Source organism: Macrosteles quadrilineatus, unplaced genomic scaffold (genome assembly GCF_028750875.1).
Source record: "Macrosteles quadrilineatus isolate MER2022 unplaced genomic scaffold, UCM_ALF_1.0 Scaffold_8__2_contigs__length_117827958, whole genome shotgun sequence".
Classification (NCBI taxonomy): Eukaryota; Metazoa; Arthropoda; class Insecta; order Hemiptera; family Cicadellidae; genus Macrosteles; species Macrosteles quadrilineatus.
Window position 1 is genome coordinate 43523888 of NW_026542601.1, and position 19883 is coordinate 43543770.

A 19883-nucleotide genomic window follows, 5' to 3' on the forward strand; every position below is an offset into this window, starting at 1 on the left:
ATCTCATAATGTTGTCCCTTTTTGAAAACACAACGAAAATGCTAAAATTGTTAACTCGATTATGAGGTAAAATTTAATCTACCGCAGGGAATGATGCATTGGTAAAGTTGGCAATGCAATTATCCAGTGTTGTTCCTCGGCGGGTGATATTTCACACGGGGATAATTTGTGTTGAAGGCTGTGGTTGGCCAACCTGCTATGCATCAACAGCTGGTTTACCATGCATGTCTACAGTAGGTCCAATTTCAGTTGGGGTTTGTTTTGATAAATTGCGAAAATTGGTATTATGCATTTGAATTGAATAACCGTACAAGTATGGGCACACTCTGTACAATAGTTTGTGTTGCCAGTCTTGTAGGTTTAATCTCGGACTTAGGTGCAAGAGGGTTCGATTCCCTCATTCCCTGCATATTTTCAAAACTTTTTAGGACTTTTTCAAGCTTTTGGGATATTATTTTCAATGGAAATACGTAGGCACTGAAATTAAGAAAAATATCCATAGATATTTACTAGGTCCCGCAATGGTTAACTGATACTAAAATTATCTGCAACTGGATCAATATTTTTATTACTAACTGTGCTAGAATATTGAAACATTGTAAATTCCTAAACTTGTTTTAAATTGTTACAGACTTTCATTTAAGTTAGTAGCTTTTTGGTGGTTAGATTCTGGACTGAGCTCTTATTGATCATTGGGATTTCGATCAATAATAGCTGAAGAAACTGTTTATTTTAACAACACATTACTTCTCACACGTTTTAAACTAATCTTGTTGTGTATCCTATCTCTATATGATATGTTAAACAAACGAATGGGTCACAACCTAAGAAGAGTTGGAGATAATAATAATCATGTCAACTTATTGTTGCAAAAACAGCAAATTATACTCTTTGGGATGCGATGTTATTAGGTCTTTTAAATACTTCCTTGGTTACAGTATGATAAGCTTAGAAGTTAAATGTGGTTCGAATGACCATAAAGTAGGATTAGATAAAAATAGTATTAATTTATTCTCCACGTGACATATCTTTTATAGAAATTACAATACATCAATGTTGGTAACGATCAACAGTGCTCTATCTAACACTGTTACCAATTTTAAAACTGTTTTATGCTTCTCCGGGGTAAAATAACACAGTAATGTTGGTCAACATTTATATCAATGACCAACTCGTTTTCACTTCCAAACGTAGTAATTTCCCACAGCTCATCGATTCAATGTGAATTTGTTGGTCAATATAATTGGCAATTACGATTTAACTGCTTTGGGTCGTTGTTTAATAATGAATCTACAATTGCAATGTAGTGAAATCATTTCAACAAAATTGTTTTCACTCTTTGATGTTTTTATAGATTTTGTACACTCTTGTTACCGTGGGTTATGAGAACTAAAGCTATACAAATAAGTTTTTTCAAGGAGCTACAAAAACAGCTATTACCATTGCTTATAGGTTTTAGATTGTTTTTTATTTATTCAATTGCTTCAATGTAAATATACGTACTATTTTTATGTAAAAACACGTTTTTCTCAATTAAATCAGCAATGACGTAGATTTAATTGTACAATCGTGAGCAAAATATCATTACAATATAATATAATGTAACAAAAAAATTAGACATTGTAATTTTCTTATTGTTTGCATGGAAACCAATAGTAAAATAGTTCTAGTAGTCTTAACACCGTAATGTGGAAGTCGTCTGAGTTTTACGTCAATATTTAAACAAAGATGGAAAACCTTCAAAGGGATACTGTATTTTGAATAATTCGGTAAAGTTTCATGAGGATTTGATGGATAGTTGGATTTGATGGATAGTTTAATAATGTTTAAAGGACATTAGGCATACATACACACGTACATCATAATATTATGGTTGAAACATATACAAATGTAGGATTACCGGTAGCTCGTCCTACCTTCTCCATCTATATCATAATATCTTTAAAAAATATTTATTTAAACACTTTTAATGTGTGTTAAAACACTTTTCATATTTGGTGTTTTTAGCGAATTTCCCATATAGGGAATAAGCTATTACCGTAGTACTCTCATGGTAAGACCTGGACTCGAGACCGATTTTTTTTCGTTTTGAGGTTCCTAGATGCCAAAAACAACATCCGTATATATATATATATATATATATATATATATATATATATATATATATATATATATATGTCTGTTAGCACGATAACTCGAGCAAAAATGATCTGATTTTGATGAAATTTGGTATAAACGTGTAAACCTACATTTATTCGAACGTGTTCGCGAACCAGCATGATCGGACTATGGGAACGGGGGTTTTATGGGGTAAAAATAGGGTTTTCCCATTTTTTACCCAAAAAAACCATAAAATTTTGCAATTTCTTTCCGAACCATTTTGTAGAGCTTAAAAAAAACAAATAATTTAGTATATTGAAGCGTTATTATGCGCCTAATAAATGGTTACGGAGAAAGTTTAAAACAAAATGTAAATTTAAAATTGCCATGTTATTCTTATAAAGAACAAGTAAACTGTTGTAGTTTGCTTGTTTATGAACATATTTTGATCAAATGTGGAAAATGTTTTTATTTGTTACTAACTATTAACATTTTACAAAAAAAAAAACAAAAAAAACAAACAGTTTTACCCTCCCTGATGCAGCAAACCTAAGTACTTGTTAAACTAATTCTATTTAAATAGGAAGTAAATGTTATATTTTTAAGTAGACATTTTAGTGTAAATCCAATCAGGCAAATTGAAATTCGCTTAGTCTGCAGGTTTGCTGCGGCGGGGGTATTAGTTTTTAGTCAGTAAATGTAAAAAATATTCCACGCATACGGCTCTTTTCATACACCCAAGCTTATAGAATTTCGAGATTTCGTAAGAATAAATCCTTTTTGAAATTGAGAAACTTAGTTCCTAGAAAGTTTTCCAGCTTTAAGTTTAGCCGCTGTGTTCAGACTCACACTTTCTTTTGTATTAATTACTTTCCTAATGTGTTTCTTTACTGTGAGAAAACTTTTTTAAATTTGTTTTTTAATTATGGTAGGTAGAATATTTTGGTTGTAGCTTAATATATCTTAAAAATTGCTGTAAATCTGTTAAATACATAGTTTTACTGACAACTAACTACCATAGATTTTTTGGATACCTTAATAGCATGAAGATTTATGGAAATTTAAGTAATCAATTTTGGTAAAAACTAACTTATTTATTTTCACACTGAATAATTTTAGTTTTCCTAAATAAAAACAACCCTAATTTTTAATTACTTATTTTTTACTATGTATATCTTATCTAACCTAATCCTTGACTTATTTTCGCTGGTTGAAAAAATTGTTTAGGTATAATTCTATTACAACTAATTTAGCCATTGGTCTTCATAATAATGTATTATAAACAATGAATGTCTTAAACCTGTCTACCAATTAGTTAAGACGAAATAAAAAATAATACGTAAAAGTCAAGTTTCTCCTAACTTCGGAATAGCCACGTGCATAAATACCAGGGAGGGATTTTCGTGTCCGAAGTGGTGCTTGAGGTATATTTATCGCCTATTTACATCAGGGTTGGTAGCCCTGCTTCCCTTATCTCCCTTCACATCTAACTACACCATTTGTAGGGAAACTGTCCAGATAGGTCCATGTGGCATTGTTAAACATTTTATTTCTCGGTTTTATTTTTTATAAATTCTTTAATTTTTTAGTTGTAAAATTAGTGTGTTTTTGAAATGACAGTATCAATACAGTTTTTAAGCAATTGATACATTTGTATGTTTATTTTCTATATGCTACTAAACGTTCCACCAGTTAGGTTAAAAATAAGCTATTTAAAATAATAATTTACCATGATAAAACATAAACTCGAAACAAATTCTTGGGGAAATAATTGACTATAAACCCATAATTTTATAATTTAAAAGGTTTTTGTCCAAAAATATGGTTTTTAACACCTACTATCTGTTATTTGCTCTGATATATACTGTCTTTATTTACAACCCTGCATTGTAAGGTCGACTTTCGGCAAAACTTGCCCTTAAAGTTTTTAACTTGTTGGCACTTCTTTATGCAGTAACCGAATTTGATCATGTATTATGTCTATGTTTAGTTTAGTATCACAAGTTGGGGACTTCATGACGTTTTCTGCTTTATGCTTCATTATTGGTTAATCTGTTCCTCCCGAGACGCCACTTAAGGTCGCCTACAGTCATCCTACTGTTTCCTGTTTTATTCCTAGCTTGATTAATCTTCTTCAGGCCTAGTTTGAAAATGAACCTAGTTTGAAATAGGACTGCTTAATAAACGTGGTCAAATATCAGCACACTAAACAAATGTGAAAGACAAGGAAGGGTCCTAAATGCCATTTGTCATTTGGCTATCAGTGGATGTCATTTAATAAAAAGTGGACGTTAGGTAGTAATAAGACCAGGATATGGACTGTTCCCTTTTAGAATATTAAAAGAATGCCATTTGTGTAAATAGACAGAAAACAAAATCATGCTGTGAAAATTGTGTGTAGAAAAAAGATTGGTTAAGTTGGTAAGTATCTGTTTTTACATAAATTTCTTACATAATTTCACTGAAAAATATAGGATTATCTTTTACACCTAGTGTGTAATGGAGGAGGATGTACAGTGGATAATTCACTAGAACCCTGTAGTAGTAATGCGCAATCTTCTGCATGGTACGGAAATTATTTCTTTTCGGTACAGAGTTCTTCTCTGTCCATAAAATACAGGCTGAACAGTAGATGTATTTTTCTGCAGAAATTCTACTCTCCGTCTATTATAGATATTTTATGATCATGTACATATCAAATATATTTAAAAGTAGGAGAATAATGTAGATAGTTCAAAACAATCTTCTTGTCGTAATTAAAGAACTCATCCAGAGTGTCGAAATAAGTTCTTGTCTATTTCATAAATTAGAAAGGTTGATTGTCTTTACACAGCTTACAATGTTGTAATTGACAAGGTCTAATTTAAAACTAGAGATACATGCTTATTAATCAGATCAGACCCCAAGTGTTTGTACAAGAATGAGGTTACAAACCTCCTTTTCATCAACGTTTCCATGTTGGCATTAAAAAAACATTCAACACTGTCAAAGAAAGCATTGCTGCATCAGCCTCTTTTCCAAGATCCTCTTAAATTTCAGGTAGGATTTTACTGGACCCTACTGTACAATTATCAGTTTTGTCCAAATTAAAGGTTTACAGGAACAAGGATCCTGTAATGAATGAACTTCTACAAGATGTGGAAAAATGACAGATAGTAACTAAGTTCTTGTATGTTTACAGACCTAACATCACCCTGCTGCAGAAGTTCACACGGGAATAGCCAAGAGACAGATGTACGATGACAAGGATCCTGAAGTGAATGAACTTCTACAAGATTTAGGAACATGACAGATTCTCTTCAAGTTCTTGTCTGTTTACAGGCCTAACATCACCTTGCTGCAGAAGTTCCACATGGGAATAGCCAAGAGACAGATGTACGATGACAAGGATCCTGAAGGAATGAACTTCTGCAAGATGTAGGAACATGACAGATTCTAATCAAGTTCTTGTCTGTTTACATAGGCCTAACATCACCCTCCTGCAGAAGTTCCACATGGGAATAGCCAAGAGACAGATGTACGATGACAAGGGTCCTGAAGTGAATGAACTTCTGCAAGATGTAGGAACATGACAGATTCTAATCTAGTTCTTGTCTGTTTACAGGCCTAACATCACCCTGCTGCAGAAATTCCACATGGGAATAGCCAAGCAAGAGAAAGATGTGCGATGACAAGGATCCTGAAGGAAGGAACTTCTGCAATATTTGGGAACATGACAGATTCTAATCAAGTTCTTGTCTGTTTACAGGCCTAACATCACCCTGCTGCAGAAGTTCCACATGGGAATAGCCAAGAGACAGATGTACGATGACAAGGATCCTGTAGTGAATGAACTTCTGCAAGATATGGGAACACGACCGATCGTCCACGTTAGTAAGTTCTCATGTATTTTAAGGATAAGGTTTAATTGAAAACATTGACGCCTATAGGTTGGACTTATTAAAGTTGATTCTCATTATTTTAAAGTTATTTACTGCATCAGAAAGCTACAAATATTTTACAACAAACATGGTTATTCTAAAATATTCTTGTTGTTTTAGGGTTGAACTATATTTTCTTTCTAAATACTCTTCAGATAAGACATGACTCTTGACCTTTTAAAACTATTTCAGCCGTGCTAAAAGGCCAAAAAATACAATTTTCTACACCATGAAAGAATTAAAATTGCACTATTTAAGTTTAAAAGTAATGTATCCAAAAGATAGGGAGAGAACACCACTTTATTTCTAGTTCCTTCAATAAAATTTAACGACTTCAATCTGATTTTCAAGCTGTTCAGTGATCATAGATGATTGCAACTGCAAGTAGATTCAAGAAACTACTTTTCTTATTTGCTCTTAAATTATATTTATTTTTCTTTCCCTTTTAAACAAAGTGCTCTAATCTAAATTCGTTTTGTTAGAAATATTTTTGAGAGAGTATATATAATTTTGACTTTTTACGTTTTTTCCTCAATATACCAGGATTCTAGGCTGTAGTGGCTGTAGTTTGAAATAGTTTTTACACACTATTTCATGGTAGGCCTCAATGGCTGCGTAATTATAGAAAAAAAACATTGGCGATTGACTTGATTTGAACACGGGACTTCGGGATCTGAAGTCCCAAGCTCTAGCTCTGTCTCGCTCCTCTAATTTGTTTTTGAAACTTGGGGAAAATAGTAGTAAACCTTACGTTCATGAGGAAAACATCATGTAACTTAAAAAAATAATAATTTCAGTGTAAAAGTAAATTTTTCCATAAGATAATGGGCTTCTGTGAAACAAATATATGATGGACATGTTTCAATACGAATTTGTTTTCCAGTTTTAATGGATTACAGTCCAATATACCCACTTGTCTTTGTAGATTCTTTACCCCAATGCTACCAACTTGATTAATGATGTTAGAAATTGTTTGGTTGGTACACTGGACTGTTTTGTACTTACACGTCTGTCTATCAAAGTCTCCACTTACAGACTTCCTTTCATGGTAGATTAAAATATTGATCTTATGTCAACGGACAAATTGAATTGTGTTTAACAAAGGTTCCTAGTGTCAAAAATACTAAATTGAGAACTAAAGTGGATATTGAGAGGACGGTGTTAGCATCTCAACTAATATACTTGCCCGCTACGTATGATCAAGTTTCAACAAATGGTTGATTTATTTAAATATGAAGATATTTGTCAAATTGTAGCCTACAGTATACAGAAAAAATTAACTCAAAAATAGGATTCAATAAAAAAATTAACTCGAATATTTTATGTTACAAAACCTATCAAATGATGGATGACAAAGTACTCAACTATTTAGGATGTTTGAAAATAAAAAAAGATTGATTGAATTATTTTGCCCTCTATTAATTTTTGTTTAATTTCAAATGCACTCCAGATTTTTTGCATAGAGTTAGGTTTGAGGTAAAATCTGTCAATTTACCTAAGTTTGGAATTTTTTTTAGTAATGAAAATTTATATTTTAGAACACAACTAGTTATTAAAAGCCTGAAAAGCTATGAATATAGGTACACATAAAGAAGTTTTCTTCTTCTTATTATTATTATTACTATACCTTAGCGTATATCATTTTATTTGTTGGACTTCCCTTTAAGTTTCTACCGTTTTATTTTTATACTGTAGGTTTGGTTACGAATCTAGCCAAACGCCAATAAGCTATTTCATATTTCACAAATTATTATGTGATGTAGAAATTCCTTTTCAAACCCCACAGTATTTTTTTGTAATTATATAAATTGAAATCGACACAACACATGCCATAGTAGTCTCCATAGCGTACACAAATTAACAAAATCATCTTTAAAAACAACAATGTTTTACAAACAAAATCCATTGAATGTTTCTGAACATACTGATCACAGATACTCAGCTAGGTTTCTATTGATTAGTCAACAAATACACATATTTTAGTCGTACACTTGAAAGACTTCTCTCAACTAGATTCCCTCTTTTATCTTTTATGTTACAAACACCTTTAAATATTTAAAACTGGCAAATGAATTATTTGGAAATAATTACAAATGTAAATATGATATCCGTTTTTTTTATGATACAATTAGTTTTTATGATACATATTCAATATTTTATCTCTAACAACAAAAAATATGTATGCACATTTTGGCAGGTCAGCGATTATGTTTTTGTTGTTGAATTTTTTCGCTTTAAAGCAAATACGATTGTATCAAAAATCAAACAGTTGGAATCAGAAAAAAAAGTTGTTAGCCATACATTTATTGTAGTATTATGAGATATGAAATCAACACCAACACATTATGTTTTTGGTCACTCCTATTTTATCACAGAAATAATATTGAAAATAATATACTATAAACAGAATGATTCACCTAAAGTGTTACAATAGGTAACTTGTTAGGCGTTTACTTTACAAAGAACTTTAAATAAACAACTTCCCTGATTTTTTGTAACATTCTACGACATGTTCTTTTTCACTTAAAATGTTGCTTAATTTTTTCAATGGCAACCCCCACTTTTTATGATATTTTTGGATTTTACTTAAAATTTTAAGACATTTTTACTCTTGTCTTTTAGCGAATTTCCCATATAGGGAATAAGCTATTACCGTAGTACTCATGTTAAGACCTGGACGCGGGACCGATTTTTTTTTCGTTTTGAGGTCCCTAGAGGCCAAAAACACCATCCGTTCAAATTCATATATATATATATATATATATATATATATATATTTATATATGTGTCCGTTAGCGCGATAACTCGAGCAAAAATGATCCGATTTTGATGAAATTTGGTACAAACGTGTAAACCTACATTTATTCGAACGAGTTCGCGATCCAGCATAATCGGACCATGGGAACAGGGGTTTATGGGGGGTTTTATGGGGTAAAAATGGGTTTTTCCCATTTTTGACCCTAAAAACAAATAAATTTGCAATTTCTTTCTAAACCGTTTTGTAAAACATAAAAAAATAAATAATTTAGTATATTGAAGAGCTGTTGTATGCCTAACTGTCACGGAGAAAATTCAAAAATAGTGTAATTTAAAATTTCTATGTTATTCTTATGGAGAAAATGAAAATTGTTGTACTTTACTTGTTTATGGATATATATTGATAACATTATGCAAATTTATTTATTTAATCCTATACTATTGACGTATGGTCCAAAAACACTTTTTACCTTCCCCGTAGCAGCAAACCTAAGCACTCGTTAAATCTAATGTTATTTAAAAAGGGAATAAATAACCTTATGTCTTATTTATGGAAATATTTTAGTAGAAATATAATCAGACAAGTTGAAATCCGCTTAGTCTGCAGGTTTGCTGCGGCTGGGGTATTTTATATTCCTAACGGTTTTGGAGATATAGCCATAATAAGCCACGCATAACCAAGGATATTGTATTATTTCTTACAACAGCATATCAGTAAAGCGAAAGAAGAAGACAATAAGTTGATAGACAAATAATAATCAGCTTATCAATTGTTAATTTTGTTTTTTTAATAATTTAAAATTTCATGTTTATCGAACTGTTGGTTATGGTTTTGTGGTTATAATAAATTATTAATGCTCTCCTTTTATTTGAGTCAAAATGAATTTGGATAAAGAAGTTGACATACGATTAATATTTGACTAAGAATATGCATTGACCATGACGGTGGACACTTTGAACATTTATTATGAATGAAAATACATAATTGTATCAGTATGAATTAAGTGTAAATTATGTTTTGTAAATAGAGAAAATCATTATTGTGTCATTGTTATAGCCATGGTAATGCGTGGCTTATTATGGCTGTATATCCGAAACTGTTAGGAGTAGGCTATCAAAAAAATTAGAAGAGTAAAAATGTCTTAAAATTTTATGTAGAATCCAAAAATATCATAAAAAGTGGGGAAAATTTTTGAAAATGGCGGCAAAATTTTTAATGAAAAATAGCATTCCGTAAAATGTTACAAAAAATAAGGGAAGTTGTTTGTTTAAAGTTCTCTGTAAAGCAAACTCCTATTACACCTATTATTATTAGGTAAACAAGTTACCAATTGTAATACTTTACGTGAATCACCCTGTGTAATATTTAAGAAAGTATTGAACCTATTAAAAGTCTAAATTGGTATTTATACACTCACTAAACCCGAACAAAAGGAGATGTACGCCTCTATTTGAGATGAAAAGTCCAATTTGTCAGATATTGTGTTAGCAGCAGGATGAAATATTTTCAATCAATTCGACAAAGAAGTTATTTACGTGTCAGTAAAACCTGTTCGGATGATAAATATTTGAGTTGTGTATTGTTATTTCCTTGAAATTGTTCTGTTTTTGTTTATATATTTTAGTATTCTTTAAAAAAATGTCTATTTTTTTAGTTATTATGTAGTGATAGATTAGCTGTTCAATATGTTTCATTTGCAACAAGTAGATGTAATATAATCTTAAATATTTATGCATAGGGTACACATATTTTTTTACCTTTTCACATGCAATCATAATCCCTCGTAAAATGTCAGAATGCTGTGTGTTCTCAAAACAAAAAAGAAGTTATTGCTTTTCAAATGTTCTGATGAGTGTAGTTACTATCAGATAGAATTTTCCGGGCTCAATTTTAAAATGCTTTACAACTTTAACCCTATAAGTTAATAGGCCATCCCCTTACCTTAAATAACACAATAAACATCTTGCACATTTTCACTATTGGGACGACCAATTTCAATATTTAGTGGTTTAACTTTTCTAGCGATCAATTTTGTAAGACTCAAACTTGAGGATGAAAAGCCTGAAAATTATTTATCTTAAATTAAAACACTAAATTTGAAAGTTTCATAATATTTTATTATAATTAATCTTGATAGCACCAGGATTGTGTTTGATGACAAATAATAATGGCCAAACATACTTCAGACAATCCTTAACAATTAATCATTAAAAATTAATTAATTATTTGTCATATTTTATTACTCAAATATTTCATCAGTATTTCTACAAGTTTTCACCACTATAAAAATACACATTATATATTGTGTTTCAGGTCAAAAAGAAGGCGGAACTCAAATAAAACTAGTGATAGACTACGACAACAGTGAGCAGGCACTCTTCAAGCCAATGAGGTTTGTTTTAATTTTAACTCGTACTAAAACCAGTGTTTTAACTCTGGTCATAAGTCTATAATACACATTTTTTTTTAAATTTCAACCCTAAATTCCTTGTATATAAAAAGACAATATATTGGATAATATTCGAAAATAAAAAGTAATCTTTATTATTGTTTTAAACTGTTGATGAATTGACAAAAGTGAGAACATTAGGCAGGCTGCCAACCTTCCACTTCCAGGACAAAATCCTCTGAGAGAACTATCCCCATGATTGCCACTACGACAAGAAACTTTCTTATCTATGTTTACAGTCTATGAACTCAATGAATTCCCATAGGTAACGAGCTAGTCTTTAGAATTGAACCATAAAGATTTATTGTTCCCATGTTTAGAGGTCTTTTTGAATATTGAATACCTAATTATTTTGACTATTTTTTTTAATTTAATCGAGACTTTAACTAAGGTTCTGATAGAGTGAAATCTCTAAATTATTAATTTAGTTAAAGTAGATCAATTGAAATAAAAAAAAAAAATATGTAGAATAAGCCAACTGTGGAAGTTTGCTTGTTTATGAATATACTTTGATCAAATTTGGCAAGTTTATTAATTTCATACAAAGCTATTAACTTTTCAATGAAAAACACCTTTATTACCTTTCCTGTGGCAGCAAACCTAAGTACTCGTTGAACTTAATGTTATTTAAATAAGGAAATATCAGACATGTTTAAGGAAATATTTAAGTGAAAATATAATTAGGCAAACTGAAACTCGCATAGTGTGTAGGTTTGCTGTGGCGGGGGTATTTAGGCTTTCTTTGTTGGTTTTATTTTATTTTAATTTATATTGTCCTACCTTTACATCCTTAGATGTTAGGTTCTAGCCAGAAACCATTTCATACATTTTCTTCACATTACTAAAGAGTCATGGCATCATTACATACCTAGCCATTTGATTAACCCAGGACCTGAGGGACTGATGACCTGCCTTCCAATCACATGTTTTATTTACAGCGTGGGGTGAAAATAGAGAAGTTTGCAAAATACATACTTTTGGTCGATTTTTCGACCATGGGGCAAGCTCTAGTATTGTATATAAATTAAATATTTTTCAAAAAGGTGCTTTTCTAAATAAAAAAAATATTAACATTTTCCATTTTTTCTTAAAAATCTATTGGTTTTGCAGATTTCCAAGAGAGCAGCAGACTTTACCGAACCACTTTTACTTCACAGACTTTGAGAGACACACTGCGGAAATTGCAGCATTCCACTTGGACAGGTAAAAAAGTATTACATTGCAAAAGTGGATTGCTTTCCCAAAAAACTGTTTTTCCCAAATGGCAAATTTTCACTGTTGTCAGGCCTATGGTCAGCCCTCTAGGTTTGTACTGTACCGACATTTGCTAAAATGCCCACTAATTTAACACTAATCCAATGAATATAGAATTTTAAAACTTAATTCTTTGACCAAACACATTTTTTTCTCTCAGCTCTCAGCTACCTAGATATTTAAACTGCTTTTGATATCATAACATGGACATTCTAGCCATGGGCGGTCGTAAGAGAAATTGTTAAGCAATAAAAGTTTGTAAAGACGAGGACAAAGGGGTCGTAGGACGAAGGCAGTAAAGTAAAGGAGGTATAAAGTGTCGTGGTCAGCCTGAGTGGGTGTGAATTTTTTAGACGCTTCAAGAAAAGCCAGACGTTGATAGCTCGGCTCCATGTCGTAAGTTATTTACTCAGCTCAACCCTTTATTCTCAGGATACTGTGTTTGGAAACTAATGCTCCTTTACAGGAAAATCTTTAAATTAATTTCTTATTTGTTTTATTCAATTAACATTCTTTTGAGTATGTTATGAAAATTATCCATGTGTTGGAATTTGCCATTTGTCTTCTCTTTATTAGGTTTAATAATTGAATATGGATCCGGTACCAACTGCTAGTGAATTTATCCAATTGTGAAATTTGAAGTCTCTTTTGATGTGTGTATCACGTCCAGTTAAAATTGGTTCTATTTAAAATTTAGTTGGGTACAAGTCCATACTCCAAACAAAACAGTAGACCTGCATTGCTGTAAAAACTGTAGGTTAAAAGTTGTTGCAACATTTGCAATTTTCCCATAAAATAATATTTTCAAAAAAACTTCTCAAAGGATTTTGATTAAAATTGAGTAAGTTATAGTCATTTTCCTACTAAACAAAATGGTACAACCCCTAATGCTGTAAAAATTATGGTTGAACAGTTATTGCAACTTTTGTGATTTTCCCTATAATATTATCATAGGTTCTCTCCCACTGCTTACCCCCTGATAATAGTTGTTGACTAGCTAATTTTGGAGAAAGTATGTCTCACTCTGCTGATACCATTTATTTTTTATTTTAGGATAAATTATCGGTACCTTTGGTTAAATCACTGGAAAACTAGCAATAATTCATAAACAGATCGTTTCACTTGGTTAAATAGTTTCAGAGCTAGTGGAATAACAAGAAACAAAGTGAAAACATGAAACCACACTCTACTTTAACTGAACAGAAACATGCCTTGCAAGGGCTATACTGCCTTTATGTGATCCATAAACAAAGAGTTAGAGTATTTTCAATCCATGGTTGGAATTTTGAAAACAGGAATGTTAAATATATAATATACATAAAACATGCAGTCTTTTTATTTCTAAGTATTATAGACTAAGTTCTAATTTTATATTCATGTCCTGAAATATATTTGTAGCTCAGTACAATAAATTTGATATCACAATTGGCAACCACTCCGTATAAAGTAGATAGAACAATATTAGGGTTGAGAAGTGTTTTCGATTAGAGTGGGATTAAAAAGGACAGTTGGCAAAACTGAATTAGGTGAGGGATAATTTGTCTTAATGGAAGAAACGCTGACCTCCCTGGGTAACCAATCAAGCAGGCTGTCCAACCTTGATTAACTGAGTGACTCTTGCCAACCCGATAGAATTATAAATCCCTTGAGTTTTACTTTTCACCTTTGGTGGGGAAAATTCAATGTTGAAGATCAGGTATTTCCACAAAATAGTAAATGCTTTAGATTGAAGATGTTTTTGTTTATAAGATTATTTCTACCTTTGGTCAAGATGGTGGGTAGATTTGACAAAAACTGTTTTAAATACTTACAGTTGGGGTCTCATTGTTGGAATGGTTATAAATTAATAATAAAACCATCTATCCTGTCACAACTTTCCAAAGTTTTGTAAAATTTTCCATTCACAAATGGGGTACTATGTTTAAATTTTATCAACCACTATTTTCAGATGATCGAGTGTGAAAATATTTGCAGTAACAACTCTCAACCTAAGTCAGACAGACAGACATATCGAAGTTATGAAAACAAAAAGCAGTACAGTAGACTCCCTCTTATCCGGACTCCTCGGGACCGAGGCCAGTCCGGATAACGGTTTTTCCGGTTAAGCCGACGTCCCCAAAAACTCATTAAAATGGACCGTTTACGGTGATATTCGACTTAAATTAAGGAGAGCATTGTATTTAGACATGTGATAACTGGTTTCAAATCTTTCCTACGAGAATAGTCGTTACAGTACCGCACACTTCCTGCCGATCTAGTCCGGTTAAACCAATGTGCCGATAATAATTGTTCGGTTAAAGAGATGTCATTTCCGTCGACTGTAGTCCGGTTAAACCGATGTCCGGTTAACAGGTGTCCGGATGAGAGGGAGTCTACTGTATTTTGATTTGAACTTCCTATAGTACTATTGAGTCCTATAGTACTAAAGATTTTAGCACTACAGTACTGATTTGTCTAGAACACCATTGAGTTATTATTTATTTATTCACTCAAGACCAAAGCAACAAACGTTTGTTTTAGCACTAAACTGCATGAGCATTATAAAAGGCTTGTCTGCAGTATTTCTTGATTTTTCTTATGTATTTTAATTTCAGGTAGTCATATTGTTAGTTTTATATCTTAAAACAGTAACAAAGCTTGAACCAACTGCATTCTTATGCAATTATTTGTCCTATAAAACTATTAATAAATATTAATGTTTACTTTCTGGCATTCCTATAAATTAGTTGTGAAATTTGCTACGTTTTTGTCAACTCAGTGATATCTTCAGGCTTTTTTTTTCTTCAGTGATTCTTCAGCTTCTTCATAAGTATTAAAATAAAACGGCGTTCACACACAATTTACACACAAAAATACAATTAACAAATAACTGGTATTGTCGTCGCGGTGGCCACATCTCACAAAGCAGGAGAATTAATCATGTTAATTCTGGCAAAAACTCCTACGATATTGGATATTCCGTTTTTTTTTCTTTGGGTGAATTGTGTGTAATGACTGATTTATTTTAATATTTATAACAAAAGCCATGGTGGATGCCTGATATGAAAAAACATGTTGCAAATTAGTAGCGAATAAGAACGCAAGAAGGTAAACATTAATATTTGACATTCCAGTAGTAGGAAATTAATTCTAGAACACTATTGGGATTTCTCCTATAAATTGATCTAGTGCATTAAAATCGCAATAGTGACTTGAAATTTATCCTAGACCAACATTATTAAGATGCCTCCAAAAACAATATTGAGAGTGTTCTTTGAACACAGTGGAGATTCTTTCTTGATCATCATTTTAACAGCTTTGTTACTGACTAGATTCAAGATTCAGCTGTTTTTTTCATTTAAAGCTACGCGCACACTACGGCAGCATGGCAATTTTTAAAATAAATAACAATGAATGTAATATGAGTGCGCCCACTATGGCGAGACGACCAACAACAGATGATCGGCAGCTTAGGCCATTTGTTAAAAAATCCGAGAGACAGAACTCTAGGACATTTCCGAGCTGACGTACCAGCCGTACTGACCAGGCGGGCGGCACAGGACTTCCGCCATTCTCCACTGGTCTCATGGTCTCCGTCAAAGTCGGGCTCACAGTTTTAGCTCGCAGACTATCCTAAATCGTGGATGTACGGTTGTCACCCGTCCGTCCGTGCCGTGCCGCCCTAGTGCGCGCTTAGCTTTAGAGCACTATTGAAACTCATTAGGACATTTAAGAGATTTGTCCTAAACCACTAATGACACTGATCTATGTTTGCAGACTACTAGGGTTCCGCAGAGCAATGCCAGTGACAGGGCGAACTCTCAACATGACCACGGAGATTTACGATATCGCCGATGGAGAACTGCTGAAAACCTTCTTCATTTCTCCGTCAAACAACATGTGCTTCCATGGCAGGTTTGTGGATCAAATCATTTTTTTGTCGTGCCACAGAGATGTACAGAGAAAACGTTCAATGGTACATTTAAGTGTGTCTAGTGCACATTTTAGTGGTGTTCTAGTCGCTGGTGTCCAAGCTCAATTTTAACACCACCCCCTCGCCCTCATGAACTACATTGCTCACGGTGGAGGAAGACCCTGTGCGGTAGGAATTTCCACACAGTGCTCACTGTTCTGGCTCTTCCTTGTTTGTCTCAAGTATATTTCCAGGTCGTTCCGAAAGCGTGTTTCCTCAGTACCTTATTTTTTGTATTATTTGTGTACATTCTTGTCTAGCTCATTCTTTATTTCCCCTATAGTATTGGACTAAGTATAGCAATAAGATTTTTTTACGAGTCTGTTTTTTAAGTAAGGGCTGGTTTTACGGATAAATCCGTAGTTTGCTTGTAAGCCGCAACGAGGCTCCTCACCACTTACTGACATAATTTGTGAACAGAATGTCACAAATTGCAGCACTGTAGCTGTCATGTACGCTTCGCTGTGTGTTTGAAAAAATGTTTAACCACAAATCTCCATTTCCAATGTAAGGTCAGTGATACGATTTTTGATTACATGAAATATATCCGAAGCTGAAATTTATTGCCAGATGACTGGACTTTATGACTGATGCATTGATACCATAGAAAGTGCAGAAATAGGCAGGGAGTTTAAAAAAGGCCGTGAAAATGTTAATTTCAGAAGGAATTATGTTTTCGGTGGGTAACCAGACTTCTAACAGAAGACCACAAATGAAATGTGATTTCACAGCCATTTTTACACTTTATAACCCACTTCTGTATTTACTCTCACTCATTGCATTAGGTTAATAGTTTTCATTCATCTGGCAATGAAATGAAATGAAATATGTTTATTTATCCCAATGTTATTACATAAAGATAAAGATAAATAAAAACAGAGAATTTCAGCATCGGATATGTTTATTGTAATAAAAAAACTAACCTTACCTCGGACGCAACGGGAGATTTGATGGTTTAAAATTGTTTTTAAACACACAGTGAAGCATACATGACAGCTACAAAAGAGCTGCGATTTGTGTCATTCTGTTCAAAAATTATTTATTTAGGACCTCAGTAAGAGGTGAGGAGCCTTGTTGGCGAACTACGTATTTATACGCAAAATCAATCCTTACTTAAAAACCCCCATACTCTGAACTGGTGTAATAAGGGTAAACTATTCTTAATTGGAGTTCCCTTTCAAAATATGGTAAAAAAGATATTTTAAAAACTTTACTATGGAAAATTGTTTTCAGATGTTCGTACTACTGTGACACAAGCCACGCGGTGTGTGGCAACCCTGATATGTTGGAGGGGAGTTTTGCAGCTTTTCTCCCTCCAAAAGAGACGGCCCCTCGCAAGATCTGGAGGCATCCTTGGAGAAGGAGCTACCACAAGCGGCGGAAAGCCCAGTGGGAACAAGGTGGAACTTTAAAGACCTAAAATATTAACAACTTTCAATTAAATGCCCTTTTATTAATTATTTCCTACTTCTCAACTTTTCTCATCTGTTGCAAAAGCTCTGTGAGTTAGTGGCTCAGTCAAGAGCACCAGGTACCTTCCTTGGGTTCGCCTCTCTTTACCAGATCTAGAACTTATCAGTACAGTTCAATATTGTACTGTACAGATATTTTGCTTTGCTGTTCATATGCTTCATATGTTCCACCAACTTGCTTAAGTCAAGCATATACTTAGTAAACCCAATTTACTGTTTTTTTTTGGAGTAGAGTACATCCTTCAATTAAAACCTTGTTTGTACATTTTCTTACTATTAGAGGCGTTTACAGATGGCTTACCTACTTTTAATTGCCGTTACAGAGTCAGACTACTGCAACCTGGTGAAGGAGATCGCACCATACGACCGTGGGCCGAGGCTCTACGACATCATGGACATGGCGGTCCTTGACTTCCTGATGGGCAACATGGACCGTCATCATTACGAGACATTCCGAGCGTTTGACAACGACACCTTTCCCCTCCACCTGGACCACGGTCGAGGTTTCGGTCGACCTTTCCACGACGAACTGAGCATTCTTGCCCCACTCCTGCAGTGTTGTATGATACGAGATACGACGCTGGCGACGTTACTGAAGTGAGTGGGATTTGGTGTTTGTGTGACAAATGTTGTAAAGGTTGGATGACATACAGTAACAATGGTTCTGTCTCCCGTATATTGATGAGTAAAGTTGAGCATTGATTATCCTGACTAATTGATGCCTTTAAAAAGCTCCAAATAGCTTTGATTGGGCTTGCTCAAAAAGACCACAGAGAGGGTTGGAATTTTCTCAAGATAAAACAACAAAAATTGGATTATCCACCAACTTGTCTGAATACTTTAAATACCATACTTGTGGCTTAAGGTTACTGACAAAAGATATCGGACCAAAGTGGGTATGCTTTGTAATGCCAAGGGAGATAAAATGAGCTCCACAGAGGTAAAACCTTAACTTTGAATATAATAACAACGTGCACAAGAACATCAAAACCACATTTGAAGGATGTTGCAAATATTAAATGAAAATGCGGGTAAACAGTATTTAGATAGCTTATACACTAGTGTTAAATTTGGGGGATTCAAAACATAAACAATATTCAGAATATTGGACACGTTTACTTTCAACCTAAACCTCTACTACCGTTGTTGATACTAAGCACTGAAAATTAATTACTGAGTTATAAAACAAACATTTGCAAAACAGTTAAGTCTAAAACATTTTACAATTAAGTAAAAAATAGTAGTAAAAGAGATTTAAAAAGGATCAAAATATTATATCTTAACTGTTAATGGTGTTAATTAATTTAAACATATTTATCGTCTGTCAAATTTCCCAATAAGTTTACAGAAAGATTGTTACAAATCATGTTCATAAACAATTAGTAGTCTTTGAAACTTCTATTTTTATTTTACTATTTTATAAGTCAACCTAAGTCTAATGTCACAAATATGTTGAATATGTGGTTAGACAACTAGATTAACTGAAAATCTGCCAATGTATTGTCTTCCGCCTTCCGCCATATTAAGTGGAGTTAGAAAGCACACGGACTCTAGCAGAGTAAGAGTCCACTATATGGGGCTGAAATATTAACTGACCACACATTGAGGCAAGACTCATTTGCTTGTCTGCATAATTTACAATACCTCTCAGTCTCACTGGTCAGTGTTACTAATGCAAACGCCTCCTAATTCACTCATTGCATATTTTACCTCAGGTTTTGCGTAAAAATTTAATGAATTACAATTTTCTTTGTTAGTTGTCTATTTTTTAGGGAACGGTGCGAACCCTATGTCTTTGTGAGAGAACAATCAAAACCCTGATGAATTGAATGATGTTGCTATGTATTGTCAAGCTGTCAAGTATCAATACTGTCATTGATTAGTGATAGATAGCTACTACTTGATCCAGAACACATGTTTCTTCGGATTGATCCAGAAACCTTCAGGTACAGAAGGAGACCTAAATACACTGGGCTAC

The 19883-nt window shown here is 33.1% G+C and overlaps 1 protein-coding gene across 3 annotated transcripts in view; it reads left to right on the forward strand.

The window, feature by feature from the left end:
• LOC128999909 (extracellular serine/threonine protein CG31145) overlaps window positions 1-19883 on the forward strand; it is a 108993-nt gene that overhangs the window by 84441 nt on the left and 4669 nt on the right. For all 3 annotated transcript variants that reach the window (XM_054426682.1, XM_054426683.1, XM_054426681.1), the window contains 6 exons: window positions 5849-5973; window positions 11092-11170; window positions 12338-12430; window positions 16238-16375; window positions 17667-17833; window positions 18229-18502. In XM_054426682.1, coding sequence (XP_054282657.1) covers window positions 5849-5973; window positions 11092-11170; window positions 12338-12430; window positions 16238-16375; window positions 17667-17833; window positions 18229-18502 — 876 coding nt within the window. The remainder of the gene's footprint in view (window positions 1-5848; window positions 5974-11091; window positions 11171-12337; window positions 12431-16237; window positions 16376-17666; window positions 17834-18228; window positions 18503-19883) is intronic.